The following is a 16349-nucleotide window of genomic DNA, read 5'->3' on the forward strand; positions in this document are numbered from 1 at the left end:
CTGGCTGGTGTCCTGTTTAAACCAGTGAAGCACCACATAAATGCAAGGATCTGTCCAGGTGATTGTTTATAGGATTGGGGTTAAATGCTGTATTTTTTGGAGAACTTTTGATTATATGTAAAAACCACCTGATCTTCAATATTGTGCATCTTCCACACAGTACAACACTGCAATATGCCTGTCTGGGTTTATTTTATATGTGTATAATATATACACAAATAAAAAGTATCATCTGTAAATAATATTTGGAATGTGAAAGACACAAAATGTAAACATTTTATTTGGCAGTTGTTTCAAACAGGTGAATAAATAAATGGAAAAGTACATCTTAATATTCTTTATAGCAACAGATGCAGTTGCACACATATTTACATATTGTGGATGCAAAGAACAGTTAATTTAATTTCTTTTTGTTAAAAAATGCAACTTCCAACACCACTAGACTTGACAATTAAAGATGAAGATACTAGTAATACTTTGTTCTAGCAATCTCAACTTTTTAAAGGCATTCATTTGGAAGTAAGATAAGAGAGTCATCATGCATTTAGTTCATTTTGTCCACTTATGGTAGAAAGTCTGATGTAATCTCAGAATTATGAGTGTCATGCGCTTAAGTCAACTATGACATGTTTATAAATCAATGTAGTTCCCTTAAAACTTGAAGCAAAGAGAAAATCTCGTTTATCGATGGAGACATGTATGAAAGATCTTGGTGCCTGTATGTTTAATTCTTGAAACTTCACAAATTTTGCTTTTTCAGCATCCCAATAATAGACTTGAGTGAAAGAATAATCACTTCCAAGAATGGCATATTGATAATTACTTATCTGAAGCGGTTGGAATACCATTGACCCGCGGGATGGCATCCTTTGTAAATCCAGGAATGCTGAACCACCCCATTTCATTACTTTAGAGTCCCCAATAAATCTTGTTAAACAAATGTATACATCCTCTTTCACTTTGAAATGTTTCACTGCATATGCATCTTCCATATCTTGGATATCAAAACGCTTAACAAATTCATTTGTTCCTTTGTTCCATTGATATATTACAGGTCTTTGGGAACTACTGGACAGAATTAAATGTGGTTTGCCGGATATTTCAAGATACTCCACATCAGTATCTCTGTACCAGGCATGCAGAGACTGATGGGAATAAAATCCATTCCCATTCCATTTGTAAACAGTGGTGAAACCAGCTTTTGAACTGTCTGCAACAACAAAATACCAGTCTTCAGCAATCCTGAAAGTTTCAATGTCATTGGGTTTTCGGATTTTAAGGATTTCAATATCTTGAATTTTTATAAACTTATTAGCAAAAATATCTCTTTTATATATGTGGGAGCCTCCAAACAGCTGCGCGACAATGACGTACAGCTGACTCTCAATAACTATAGGTTTACACACAACAGTTGAAGTACCTATAAAAAGAAAAATAAAAGACATGGTTAGCACCACTTTCTGGATCCTGTATCATAATGTTATTTGGCAAGCACTGTTCATACCTGTAATGTTGTCATAATTCCTGAACATCACTTCTACATGGTCCCATTCAAGAAAAATGCATTTTCCAGTAAAAGGCTGGGCAATAACCACATGCTCATCATTCATGTATGAGAAAGTGTCTACTGACAGAGATTGATATGGCAGGGACTGATAAACTTCAAATTCTGCAAAAGTGCACACACACACAACATAGGATAATTGCAGAGATACTTTCCCTACTGTACTGAAAGAGCATCTACTTAACAGATACCAATCTATTACAAATTACATTATTTAATCACTAGTCAGATTTTCCTATTGATAAAGGAGCACTACAACCTGTTTTTCATTCTTGCTCAACTAAAAGAGGTACTATTTTATGTCCCACTTCTTCAAATCCTTGTACAACATATTAAATTCTCAGTACAAGCTGTAAGACCCCACTCCCAAATCATTCCCATGTCAGACTTACAACCGCACAGAATTCATATTGATTTTAGTGAAAGGTCTATCTGATAGGCAGCCTTAGTGCAAAAATGGACTCTACATTAAAAAAAATAGATAGCTTTGATTTTAATTAACAAGATTAAATAATTTGAAGCACATTACCTGTAATAATGCAATCAAATTCTTTTGGAGAGAGGGTATTGATTTTGCGCTTCTTGTATTCTGGTGGGCTTTCACAGTAAATGTCTTCAACTGTTGCGTTGGTGCTACCCAGCCATTCCACTAACCACTTCAGTTTGCAGTCACAGTTAAATGCGTTGCCTCTAAGATCCCTGCAAAAAATAAATCATTCAATGAAAATAAGGAGTTAGCTGTTGTATTTCTCCTTGCAGGACAACAACAAACTGGGCTCTTGCTAAATATGTGCCCTCTTGCTTTTTCTTAATTGATACTTTCCCACCTTAATTTGTCCTGACCCATCAGAGATCTTACCGTTAGTTAAATCTACATACCAGAACCTAAATAGATTTTATTCCCTTAAGGATATCAAAGAGAACTTAATTTGATAATCAGTAGGAAATTTCTGTTTACAAGCATACAAAGCCCTAGCAAACTGATTGCTGCATATTTGGGGAGGTTGTTTCTTTTGTATTAGCTTTTCTTCATAAGATCATTGTAGATAACAAAATAGCAATTAATGTAAATTGTCAGCCAGTCAGTCAATACCTGCTGTCTCCTTTAGGAGACATCATTTAGGGTTTTAGGAGACACAAGCAAAGGAGTTCTGTGAAGTCTTGTACAGCTGTCTTCCATCACATTTCAGAAAGCATGTACAGGAATGGGGAGGTGCCAGGACCCGGCTGCGTGACCAGCTGGCCGGGGTCAGCCATGCCAAGCAATACTACTGGATACACTGGCCAGCTCCCCAACCTCCTCCCGCAGCTCTGCGCCCTGAATTCAGCCCACCGTGCTCATACAGGGCGCAGAGAGAGCATGTTCTGCACCCATCGCCCCCCATCAGGGGAACCAGAACCTGGTATACAGTAAACAGGCCATATTTCAGTGAAGCAGCTGTAGGATTTATCTGTTTATCTACATTTTGTATTTTTACTCATATTTAAGTTTTATATTTAAACAAATGCATGCTTTGGGGTGGTTGCAATTAGATTTAGTATGGGATATGGTACTTATCAAGACACTTAAACTTTTGTGATAAAAGACAGCCTTCCCAGAAATATTTGGATGTCAGAAACGTTACTTCCATGAAATATCTGCCCCCCACCCCTCATATCATGCTCTCTCATGCATTCCCATGCATTCTTTCTTTTTTACTAAGTCTTAACAAATATGCAGATCTCTTACATAATTATTAATGATATTACTTATCTTTGTAACTAGTGAAATATTACAAAACTAAAACAAATGATCAACAACATTAGACAAAAATCAAGCCTAGATTGCTTCTATAACCTCTGCTCAGCAATAAGGAGGTCCCATTACTGGTTATTGGCTTGAATGGTCCTCTAAAGATGTCTCCTTTCTATTTTTTGGTATAATTAATAGTTTAAGAACTGAAGATTAACAAAAATACCAAGCCAAAATATTTTGCAATCTCTTCCAGTCATGAAAAGGGAATAGCCTGTTTTCTGTCCTAATTAGTGTTTGACAATAAGAAATTGATGATTTCTTACACATTTGTTAAAGAATCCAAGCCTTTGAAGATGTCTTTTGGAAGCGTTTGGAGATTATTATTTGCGAGACTCCTGTAAAAGAAGATACTTCTGTATTAGTGCTAACTCATCAAATTACACATTTACGCGAGGTGTAATACTGAGTTTTGTTGTTTCTTTTTTTCATACAATGAAGAACCCTAGTATTCTCCAGCACTTAGTTCTAAAAGACTGCTTTCAAGAACAGCTCATTTACTTTGTGACTCCTTCTTCCACTAAAATATCATGCCTCCTCCTGCTCTCTTGACTCTTCAGCAGCCTTATAGCATTTACAATACTTCACTTAGCGGGGTAAAAAGTGCAATCACCTCTGGTGTTTTGCCAACACCATTATTTTAAAGCAATTAGTCATGATTGGATCTACTAATGTTTTCCGTAGGAGATACCAATGCATAGCATTTGTATTACTGCTATCTTCTGCTTTCTTTTCTCCCTGCTGGAAGCAAAATCTTAGTACTGGGTTTCATTCTACTGAACTTAGGTTTCTTTAGCTCCTAGTTTTTGCAAATATGCAGTAATAGACAAGAAATTGCTGTTCAGCATGAATTTCTTTGCTAGAATGCGCACGTGCATGAGTGTCTGTAACCAGCAAAACCAGTTCTTAATTCCCTATTTTTAAATGTTAAGAAAACAGTCTTAAACTCAATGAGTATTCCAGCTAGTAAGAGTGAGAAGGACATGTGAGCAGGCTTTAAACAAAGAATGTATTAAATTTCATTCAGGAATGTCTGTGTAAGTCCACCAAAGATCCTGGGTTCTCCTAGATGTCACAGAGGACATGACAGGAAGAGAATAATGTTACAGGGCATAATTTAGGCCTCCTTTGACTAACAAAATTATTTATTACTGATGAGAAGAAATGAAAATGGGAAGAAATCCTTCTCATGTAAGATCCCAGTTAGCTAGTAAGACTTAGAAACTCTTCCATTTTTACTTGTAAATACAAAATGTACTTAACTACAATTTCTCTACCCAAGTAAAGCCACTTAGGCATATACTTAAATTCAAGAACAGGTACAGACCTGCTGAAGCCGGTGAGTCTACTGCATCATTTAAAATTAAGTACTCTTTGCCTTATCAGGAATAATAAATTTGAGATTCCATTATTCTATTCTTCCTTCACTGCCTTCTAAGTATATCTGATTGCAACATTGCTTGGTATACGTATCATGTGCTTCACTTACGCTTCATTTTACATGCAAGAGCAATTCTCTAAAAGTCAACTAAACTCATGTGAACAAAGCTAGTAGACTTGCAAGCACAGACAGGTTCAGCACCCTATATATTCTTTATGACCTGGTTTATATCAAACTGAAAGGGATGATAGACTTAGAAGTGCCAGTGGTTCACCACTGCCGTGGGAATCTGGTTGAAAGAAAAATTTATGCAAGGTTTTTGTAATTTTTTTTTGGCCAATTTTTGAATTAAAATTTTGCATTTTGTATTCCATGTAAAAAGCATACATATATGTTAGAAAACATTCTGCCATGTCTAGATGGTGCTCTGTATGGTATTTGGTTGATAATTATTAAGAGCAAAGGCTGAGTCAAGCATGCAGTTATACTTATGGACACGTATTTTGCAACTCTGAAAGACATGCATAGAAATTATTTCCCAACCCTAAATGTAAGATTTTGACATTAAATTAGTAAATTAGTAAAAAATGCAATTGTGTTAATTTTTTCTTAAATCTAATCTAAACAACAAATTAATTGTGTTGCATAACAATAAATACTAAATGGCTCTACTTTATAATGATGCAGTGTAATTATCAAAGCTATTTGCATAATAAAAATACAAATGTTTGGATAGTCCGCTGTGTTGCAAAAGTTATGTTACAAGAAGGAAGGAACAGATTAAATACAACAAAGATCATATTCTCCTCTAACTTCATGGAACTCATTATTGTGCTTATTTATTATGATTCTTTTTAATATATTTTAGTAGATCAAAAGTACTCTCCTGTTTCTCAAATGAGAAACGCCTCAGGAGGCCAAATGATTATTCTTAATTTGTATGTACAATCTGTCCCAAGGGTGGGGAGCAGTTCTGCAAAGAGATTATCTAGTCACAGTCTGTTGTTTATGGACCTGCTTTTGCAGTTATTTTGTCTGAAAAATGCTCATTGTCCTCATGAATAGCACTCCGTGTGCAACAGCACCATGATGCATAAATCTATCTCCCAAAAATGTGCGTGCAACCACATGCAAACCATAATGGCTTCTCAAATGTGATTCTATCTTTTGCATATGTTTTCTCTTACAAAACTGTTGAAGCATCCCCAGAAACCAACATAGCAGTCAAGACAAGATGTTACTCTTGGACTGTATGCTCAGTGGAGAAGGAACTGTGTCTTCCTCTGTGTTAGAAAAGCAATTTGCTCACTGGCAGTAACAGCTACTAAATAAATAAATGGATATAATAAATAAAGTACTGGAACCTTTTGTGAATATAAAGCTATTCATGTACATAAATATTTTGAAGATAAGGTCCCAGTTACCAACCTTATCCTATTATCTCCCTTTTCTAACAATACTATAATTATGCCTATAATATAATTATAGCTATAATATGGATTTTTATAGGATGTGCACAACCAGTTTATATATCTTTTTCCCTCTCTTCCCTCTTTCCCCTTTGTCAGTCCTAGAGGCTTTCTATAAGTAACCTTACATATGTGAGCAGTCACTGTAAACTCAGTTTCAGCCAGTTGAGAGTCTGGTCTATTCTGACCAGAAAGGGAACAGTAAAGCGTTTTATGGTACAATTACTATGTGGTGCAGGATTTGGTGAATTGCAGTTAAACTATTATACTTATGCATTAACTATTCAAAGTTGAATCTGTGCTGTCTCCTGTGTCTAGATTTATTAAAGAAAAAGCCAAATGATCCTGTTTCAAACCCCTCATGGAGGTTATTATGTTAAAGCAAAAAGGTCAGGATCCACTCCCCTGCCTATGACAAATACCCCAAGATATATGCTTGCAAATGCAAATACTCAGAGCTGGGTATAAATCCGTGTCAGGCACACCCCAAAAGATTTAGCCGATGTATAGGAAGTGCATTATATAACCTAGCCTCCTTCTCTTACAGTATTTTTGTATTTAGTGTGGTTTTAGAGTGTATATTGTATTTTTAATAAATTTACCACTTGTTAAAATAAAATTGTTAAAACATAAACTTGACATAACACAGAGACAGAAGCCTGTTTAAAAACTCCTTTGCTAGGTCAGACCTTGAGGCTGCGTCTCTTGTATTTGCAGTGAAGTGTTACAGGTGTTCACTGCCTGTGTGCGTTTCACCTACGGAGCACAGTGGGCGAGATACTCTGCTAACCCGCGCATGGGAGCGTTGCTTCTAATAGCCACAGCAGCACCGAGAGCTCCTGGGGCTAATTCAGCCTCCCCGCTATGGCAGCGAGGGGCCCGCGGCGTGTCCGAGGGTCTGGCCGCGTGTCCGGGGAGCTGAAGGGCTGCGCGGCAGCACGGGGAAGGCTAAGCGGGCCCTGGCATTGGTGCTCGGGGGAATTGCAGACCCCGATCACGGGCTGCGCTAGCTGCTGCGCAGGAGAGGACGGGGTGGCGTAGGGCTCTGACGCTGGTGCTGCTGAAGCCTAATGGCTGATTTTGCCATAAAGCTAAGTGGAAGAACCGGATCGGTAAGTCATAATAAACAGAGAGTTGGTGCAACTCTCATATTTAAAATTGCTAAGCGGAGGAATTTTCAAACTTGATTGGGTCGGATTCTACTGGGTTTGGGCAGTGGTTGAGGTGGATGCAGCTACAGACGGTGGTAGCTGGTCCCAGTGATAGCAGTAATACGCTCCCGGATCCACGCTAGACTATGACGTACCTGGGAAGAGACACGCTTCCACCCCTCAGCTCTCACCTTTTTCCTCATCAAGTCCCAAACAGGGACTTGAACCCATTCCCTCGCTCTCCTGTCTCACCCCATCAGCGCCAGCTTCCTGAGTCACCCTGCTTTCTCCCTGCTCCTCCATGCTCTGTGCAGAGAAAGGCAGGGAGCTATTGCCACACACTGCTTGCGAGCTGTTTGGGAAGCATCCTTCTCTACATACCACGGTTTGGAAGTCTTTGATGGAGACACAGAGATTAAGGTTCAAATTAAATGAATATTAATATTGCTTAAACAAATGTGAATAGTGATATATCAAAATGCTAAATTAAACAACACAGTGGTTCAGTTACTATATTAAATATACCAAGTAATACATTCAACCACTTTTACTTACAGGTGAATTAAAGATTTCAGTCCTCTGAAAGTATTTCTTGAAATTGACTTAATGCTGTTGTTCTCTATGAACCTGTAACGGGTCGTAAAGTCATTCTGGTCAAAGCAATGCCTGCAACTTGGAAGCCCACCCACTCTATTCAATAATGCCAGGAAAGATCATTTTGTCCACTCACAAATATTCTAGGTGAGGAAGGCCCATGAAAGCATCATCACTAATAACATCAAAAGTGTTTGATGTAAACAACCTGCGTAAAGAGATGCAAAACAAAACACCATTAGGTTATCAGCATCTTTAGAAAATGGTCCAGCAAGCCAGCATAGGCCAAACTTCTATTGACTGGTTTTATAGTTTTGTCTGTGTAAGCACTACAGGATCATGAGGGTGCAACACACTGCTGATATATTGCACCTTTAGCGTGTCGCAAATAGAAAATTTCCTAAGGACCCAACAACTCGTTGCTTTGCAGACTGAGGCCACCTGATAAAATTCCATTGACTTCTGTGGGGTGTAAGCGTGGGTTTATCATACCTTTAAAACAGCGGGATTGCACCTGAGTCAGTGAAGACATACGTGGTTGACAATGAAATGTTCAGGTATCGCAGAAGCCTACACTGTGCTGAAGACCACTTACGTTTGACGACAACACAGGGCAACTATCCAGCTTGTTAACCAGACATCAGGTTGAATTTGTATAGCTGGCAGGCAGGATAAACCTTTAACTTAGGAGTTATACTTGTGAGATTATATGACCTGAGGGTACTGAGAAGTTACTGAGAAAAAATGGAAAATCTCTTAACATCATTTTAATTTAGTCAGTGTTCAAATCAGAACTATTTTTAAGACCATACTTTACCTACTGGAGATAGCTAGTAGTGTGCACATATATTTTTCATCTGTCTAGCTGTAAAAATACCAGCAACATGTTTAATTTTACGTAATCTTGTAACCATTAAAAATGGACTAGCATTGATTTTTCCAGCCTTACTTATGATTCAGCCAGGTTTGCATTTGTCCATTTTAATTCAGCTCTGGCCTGCCGCACCCTTAATATGGCGAGGCATTGCCAAGTAAGGCGAACTTTACTTTCCCCGTGGAACAAGAGATGCGCAGGTATATTTTATTCACTTGGGCCTGATGGATACATGAACTTACACTACAATGTCCTCAGGCATTCAGGAATTCAAGATTTCAAAGTATGAATTAATACACTTAATGAGTTAATCTCTTCTTTTGAAGTTTGCAGTAAAAATAAATTCCACTTGATTTATTTGCTTGCTCCGCTATTCCAAACTGTGCTTTTGCATTTAAAATGTGTTCCTATATCTTTACAAAAATATAAGCAGAAAAGTCTTCCTCTTTGTCAGAAACAACAAGTATTTCTCTTTCTCAGAGAAGATAAGTATTTCCGTAAAAAATCTGGACCACAAGACCCATTTAGTAAGTCTGCTGCCTGCAATTAATTTTACTTTTCTGACGAGGTTTTGCTGGGTAATTTTTATTTTTCTGCGCTCTGCCCTCCTTGTAATTCACAAGAATAGGATAGTGTCTCTTTAAATAGCATAGTAGGTTAAATAGCGTAATAGTTTCAGAGATCACCAGGCTTATAGCATAGGTCTTGCACTTAGTGAGCTCATTTGCCTCCCATCTCGCACCCTCTCCCCCTTGCTCTGATGGCTGTATCACATTTATTTGATGCACAGAGTGGCTTTTCTCCCGCTCGGTGACCTCAAAGGCCAGGTTTGCTCCATCTGTGATCCACCAACTGGCTACGTCTGGGTGGGGACAGAGGCTCGAGACACTGCCCTGCAGCTAGGGACTGCATTGCTTCGCAGGAGCCCTGTGCTGTTAGCAGGTACAAATGCCAGTGCCACGACTACCTCCCCTCTTAAGTGTTTTCAGGTCATCGGTTTACAAGGGCCCCCTCAGCACATTGCGTGATACACAGAGCTACATGTGCTGGAGATGAAGGCAGGGAGATTTAGTCTACATTTCGCAAACGCTGCTGCTTGGCACTTCACCATATCTGCGTAGGTCGCTCATGTTTTTGCTGTCACAGGACAAGCACAGAATGTACCATCCCTCAAAGAAGGGCTCTCCTGTCCTGAATACTCTGCGCTGCTCTTCTAGACAGACTGAAATGGGACTTCTGAAGAGTGTTTAGCACAATGGGATCATGATTTTTCTACAGATCATTGCCACTACTACAGTAAAAATCATAGTAAATAGTAATAGAGGCAGGTATATTCTGCACTCAGAAATACGTGTCTGGCATACTGGAAATACCAAGTTAACATTTGGACCTTAAAAATGTAATGCTGGAGACTATTACATAAAAAATACGGATAGGCTGCTAAATCTTGCTATTGGCTAAATTAAACCTACCAATACAGTTATAACCATGCCAAGTTAAAACTTAGATTAATTTTTAATTACACTGAGTTTTGCATGCATATTCTTATTTTGCTTACTCTGTCTTCTTCCAAATGTGGAGTTTTTTTCTTTCCCGCTTACAAACTGGAGCGTCGGCCCCACAGATACAATCCTGCTTCCATGTGCCGTATTTAAAGAGGGCTCATTTGTCTTAGATCAGCAGCAGCCTGACACTTTCCAAAGATGGCAAGCAGCTCAGCTACCATGTTAGAAATATATCGGGAAAAGTATTCAGCAATATTTTTAGAAATGCTTCGTAGCAGAAGTAAGTAATCTGTGGATTGTTTGGACCATTTTAACATATCATTCGTGAAAGCTCATCATGGAACAAAAACTGCTCTTCTGGGGTTGGAGCTTTCGTTGCAGCATTTTATTAACAGCAGCTTAGAACATGCATTTCAGTGAAGTGAAAGGCAGACCATGCAAATAATTGCTATTACCACAATGCCAAAAGCCAGTGCCAGAGACTAAGACCCCACTGCGCTGGGTGCTAGATAAACTCAAAATAAAAAGAATGTGTCTGTTCTACTCCACCCTACCCAATCCTGCCTTCCCTAGCAGTGGGCTTGCGAAGTGTAGGTGGCATATCGTAGCCAAGAGCGATGGTTATGATGTCCTACTCACTCTCTTCAGATACAAGCACAGTACGAATGCTGCCATGTCTTTTTTCTTTCCTTTGAAAGGCACATTGCAGGAATTACGTGAGATTTGTCCCTTTTGTGGTCTGTGACTACCTGGGAAAATCTTCTCAGGAATAAAGCACGATAGAAAAGCATTTAGGTTTCCATAGTAACTACATTTACCTATTTACCCTGTATCCAAAATTGTACAGTATGTCTGCACCTCCTTATCAGCTCCACTTGAGGTAGCAGAGTACAGCCAGGGTCAGGGCTTCAGCTATCAGTGCACCAACAGTTTAATGTGACAGCCTCAGGGCTCCGCTATATTGACAGCACGCTTCTGACCAAACCGAGGGGGCATGCGAAGTCAGTCCAGGACAGATGCCTAATTCTGATTTTGATCATATCAGGGAGTCTTTCATGCCAGATTTCTGAGACAAATCTGGATGTGTTTCAGCCTGGTAGCACATCCACTATAAACAGTGCAGGTTACACCCCCTCTACCTTTGTATAGCTAGCAATTATATAATCATATGCCCACATTTCTAGAAAGCCTGTGAACTGGTAAAAATCTGATATAAAAATGAATATAATATTTAAACATGCAAAAATAGTCTCATCTTGTGTATACCTCATCACGATATTTGATTCTGAAATAACTGCTTAAAAATTATTATTGAATTAAAATCTTCTTTACTTTTGTGTATTTTCAAAGAACATGAAGAAACAAATAGGGTCAAATCCAGGCCCTATCCAGACAAAACTCCTGCTGAAGTGACTAAACTTCCACAGAAGTCAATGGCAATTTTACACGAAAAAGGACTGCAGGACCTGTCCCACTGAAATTAAGGGCCTGACCTGAGAGGTTCTGAGGTTGTAGTCGGTGAGAGTTGCAAACGGGCAGCATTTGATTGGGATCAGGCCCTAGGACTGCAGAAAAGAAACTGGAATAGTTGTTGCAATGCTCAGATCCCTACAGTAATATTAATTAAAGTATAATAAAGATAGCATACGTTCTGTCACAGAAAGCTTCAGAACATAATCATTCAAAGTAGCACTGACAACAAATATCCTTGCAAAATACTAAGTAAGTACATACAGTCTGAAAAAATTAAACATGCACTATTATTCAAATTACTTAAAACTCTTGTATTTTGTCATCTAATGAATCTTCTCTGGCTATTTCTCATAAAATTAATACTGAGACCCTTTCTATAGTATTTATGGACACATTTACATTTCACAACAAAAAAAATTATATAAATATTTCTCACAGAAGCTGCAGAGATGGTGTGAGCAAAAAACTCCCCTCTGGGATTTTAGTAAAAGCAGATCTCACAAAGGATCTGTAAAGAAGAAAAAAAACAACCTTATATTAATGTAGTCTCATATACTCATGGTTATAATACTGATTTGGGCATCACAGAGAAATTTATTTACATAAGTACAGCAAATAAAAAATAAAAAAGAAAAATGTTACAGGTTTCATGTAGTATAGAAAAAGGTATAAAATGGTATGTGTGCACATACAGAGACAGACAGACAGATGAAAGAGATATAAAAATCAGGATTCAAGGATGCAGCACAATTTTAACACATTAGCTGATGGTTCTGAATGCTGGAGGTACTCCCTGCAGCAAGCATCTTTCAGTATGCACTGAAAACACCACACAGCCGAGTTCATTTTAAATCATAAATTAAATAACCAAATGCTTACAGCCCTTACAGTGAGATAACATCAGGCGGAACGCTGCGAGGAATAGATCTGGCATTTTCACATAAAGCATTATCTTTGGTACAAGTACACCAGGCAGGACATTTTGGCTTCACTGGTTTCTTCCCTTCAGTCAGCAAAAGCACAGATAAAAGGCATAAGAAATAAGCAATTCTTCTAAAGGGTCTGCTGGCATTTCCCATTCTTTTGATCTGCTCTCGTTCCAGCCAGTTGAAAGAATATCCCAAAACATGAACAGGGGTTCTTTATTCAGCCATTGGATGTCTTTCTATAAGTCCAGGTCAATATTTGTCTCTGCTTTCCCAACCCTTTTCTTTCTCTTTCACTCTGTTTTTGTAGACAGAAACCTGCAGCTGATCTGTATGTTTCCACTCACTCAGGCAACGTACTGCTCAGAGAAGAGACCTGCGAGGTGCTGTAAGATGGGGAAAATCCAACCGGCTGAAGGAAAAAAAAAAAAAAAGACTTGCATCACCACAAAAACACCGTGCACAACACAGCATTAGATCGCAAAGTGATGTAACTGAGAAATACACTGCTTTCTGTTTTCACAGGGAGGCCCTTTCCCTGTTACCAAAAATAGTACAGCATTATGTTTTGCTGGTGGGTGGGTGAGTGGGTGTGGGGTGGAGTATACGTGTGTGTGTGGGGAGAAATCAGTCATCTTTTACTGGATCCCTACAACCTCACGAACCTCTGAGAATTGTGCTTTACATATTGCAAGCAGCAGAAGAACTAAAGCCAGTATCTCCTGGAAAATGAATTGAGGGAAACCATCAAAAGCATTGCTGCAAAAGCTGTTAGATTAATTTTGATCCTTAGCCCTTATTGCACATATTTGTACCACTGAAAAACAAGCTGCCACACATGGAAAATATTACAATGTATGAGAGAATGCCTGCAACTGTCATTCCTAAACAAAATATTTTGTCATGCAAAATAGTCCTCAAACTGCATTTTTAAGGAAAAAAAAAACACTCTTATCTGATGCATGTTTTCTGAGCTTGTTAAGTAAAGTGGATCAAGCACTGTTCAGAAGGGATAATATTAATTAAAAAATTCAAGTTGAAAAACTTATTTGCTTGGAGACTGGTTTGATCATTTCAACATGAAAGAAAATGTTATTTAAACACTAGCTATATTACAGCTACACTTAAGAACGGACCTTATTTGAAACATGACAGGCAATAAGGAGTGCGTACAATACTGCCTGGAGGCTGCTGCACTAGGTACAGCACAAACACTCTAAGACCCAGTCCTCACCCTGAAGACTTTACAGTAAACTACATTAAACATTTTATAGGGACTTATAAAAGATAAGCAGCACCTAAGTGTTATAACATAAAGAATGGTAAGACAAAACTAATGAATGCCAAATAGCTGGAAATCCGTATGGGATGATTTTTTTTTTCTGATATAAGATTCCTATTAGAAGAGTTTTGCAAACTTTAATAGCTCTTAACACTTCCTCAGTGAGACTAGCAGCATTATACAATTACAAGATTGTATTAGTGTCAGCCTGATGGTACAGAAAGTTTAACGCAGCTTGTGTCTTTCTTCCTCAAAAATGGTGCCAACAAGGCCCTAGCACATACCCAGATATGTGTGCCCAGCAGGAATTTCAGACACTACGGGTGGAAGATGGCAAAGAGGGAGAGCAGCCTGCAAAACGGCAAGAAACTTAGCATACGGACACTAGGGAGGCCCCCACCGACAGCGGATCCTCGCCTGGGCCGTGGCCGAAATCCATCTCGCCAGGGCGGAGGGGCGGCTCGGGCCCCACCAGGCTCACGCCACGTGGTGGGAACTGCGTCGTCCGAGGCGCTCGGGAGGCCCGGGAAGGCGCCCCGAGCTTTCGGAGGCAGAGGCCACCTCCGAAGGCCCTGCTGGGAGACGACCCGCGCCGCTGCATCAGCACCGTCCCCTGCACGCGGCTCTGCCGGGGGGCCAAAGCGCAGCTCTCGCTTCCGCAGTGCTCCCTCTCTCCCTCTCTCCCTCTCCGTGTGCTTTTTTTCTTAAAGCTCTTTATTAATTCAAGCGCGGGCCCACGTTTTTGCTCAGAAGCAAATCTTCCGCGTCAGCCGTCTCTCCTGGAGCAGGGCTGACTTCAGCCAGGAGCGACGCAGAGCTGCTGTAATGCGCAGCCCTTCCACCTTCTCTGAGCAAACGGCACAGAATTACAGTAACCGAAGCACTGAAATCACTACCAAGCGAATGGCGCTACCTTCCCAGGGGCATAAAGGTTACTCCTTGCCGTGGAGATGATGCAATGGCAGCACGGAGCGGGCGGCTGCCTTTGCGGTGCTTGCCGAGGTCGGGTGCGCTGCCTTTCCGCCTCGGGAACGGGCCCCTCCGGGACGCTGCGCGCCACAGACTGCGGCGGAGGTGAGAACAGCAAATTCTCTAACTTTTCGCTGGAAGAGAAAAGGCCTGTTGTTTGTTTGTTTGTTTACTTCTGGCAAAGCTACCCATTGCCATGGCGATATTTTGCCATTGATGGTGAAACCCCGTGTCTCATTTTTTAAGCTCATTCACTGAGATCCACCATCAATTACCTAGGCATTTCCTTTTAGTTTATCCTCCAGCAACACTGTGTACCTCCTGGAAACTTTGCAGTGTAGCGGTTTTTCAGTAACAAAAGCACATTCTGCAGCAGAACAGTAACCTGATTCTAATTTTATCCATGCAGAAAACTGCCTTAAAGTTAGTTTTCTATTCCAAACTACAAGCCAAAACAACTGTTTTTTTTTTCCCCAAAAAGTGCTAGTATTATGACTATTTACAACAGTTCTGTGAAGAGAGAGGCAGAAACTGCATTTTCCAGGCTCCTTTTGTGCCCAGCTCAGTATCTTAGTTCTTGCCCTGAAATAGTTTAAAAACAAATTGGTTTGTGGATTTTCGGTGGCACACGCACTCGAGCCGTTGCGACATTTGGCTTACCCTTTCCCGAAGCATCACTGCTTGTTTTCTGGCTCAAGAGAACAGGCAATTGCCTGCTGTGCCCACATCTGAGCGCCTGCTTCTGGGGCCTTGCCGGCTCCTTTTTTGCTTGTGTTTCAGGGTCTGATAACGCACAGCGTGAGTCAAAATTCAACTCCCTGTTTTCAGTGAGGTTTGAAGGACAGGTGGAGGCGTTGTGGTTTGTTGTATTAGATAGGCTTCTCGTTATCTGACGATTTAATTGAAAAATCTTCACCTTGCAGTGCAGCGGAGGCGCTTGCTGGCAGACATGTTTCAGCACGGGCAGTGATAAGCTTGTACTGTGCTTCTGGCTCTCACTATTAGTTCTGATTTGGCTTTGGGAAGATATTAATTAACTAAAGCCAGCAGATCCTTTTTTGGTAGAATTAGATGTATCGACACAGACGTTACGTGCCTTTATTTTCCGGCAAATCATCCTTAAAGCTAACTCCGTTTTCTGAGCTGTGACTGTGAAGTCTGAATTACACCGTGCTCATTTTGCGCTCTGCTCTACTCTCGCCACTGCTAGGTGGCTACTGTAGCCTGGCAACACGGAGAGCTGCCGCCGGCTCCGCTCTCCGCAACCTCTCCAGGCTCAGCTGCTACCTCCTACCAGCAGGTTTTCCGTTAGCATTTGCTCTGCGCTTTCCTTTACTTACAAATTTGGCAGAGATGTCTACCAGTTACT

The 16349-nt window shown here is 40.1% G+C and overlaps 2 protein-coding genes across 2 annotated transcripts in view; one reads left to right on the forward strand and one right to left on the reverse strand.

The window, feature by feature from the left end:
* Positions 1–244: 244 nt before the first annotated feature.
* LGI1 (leucine rich glioma inactivated 1) overlaps positions 245–16349 on the reverse strand; it is a 33480-nt gene continuing 17375 nt past the window's right edge. The window contains exons 3-10 of the mRNA XM_026066687.1: positions 12692–13141; positions 12240–12311; positions 8088–8159; positions 7913–7984; positions 3623–3694; positions 2094–2263; positions 1505–1669; positions 245–1420 (exon numbers count right to left, since the gene is read on the reverse strand). Coding sequence (XP_025922472.1) covers positions 603–1420; positions 1505–1669; positions 2094–2263; positions 3623–3694; positions 7913–7984; positions 8088–8159; positions 12240–12311; positions 12692–12882 — 1632 coding nt within the window. The 5' untranslated portion in view covers positions 12883–13141 and the 3' untranslated portion in view covers positions 245–602. The remainder of the gene's footprint in view (positions 1421–1504; positions 1670–2093; positions 2264–3622; positions 3695–7912; positions 7985–8087; positions 8160–12239; positions 12312–12691; positions 13142–16349) is intronic.
* The window catches only part of LOC112966520 (protein FRA10AC1), a 43290-nt gene continuing 41282 nt past the window's right edge, over positions 14342–16349 (forward strand). The window contains exon 1 of the mRNA XM_026066706.1: positions 14342–14500. Coding sequence (XP_025922491.1) covers positions 14342–14500 — 159 coding nt within the window. The remainder of the gene's footprint in view (positions 14501–16349) is intronic.

Source organism: Apteryx rowi, unplaced genomic scaffold (genome assembly GCF_003343035.1).
Source record: "Apteryx rowi isolate R43461 unplaced genomic scaffold, aptRow1 scaffold_246, whole genome shotgun sequence".
Taxonomy (NCBI): Eukaryota; Metazoa; Chordata; class Aves; order Apterygiformes; family Apterygidae; genus Apteryx; species Apteryx rowi.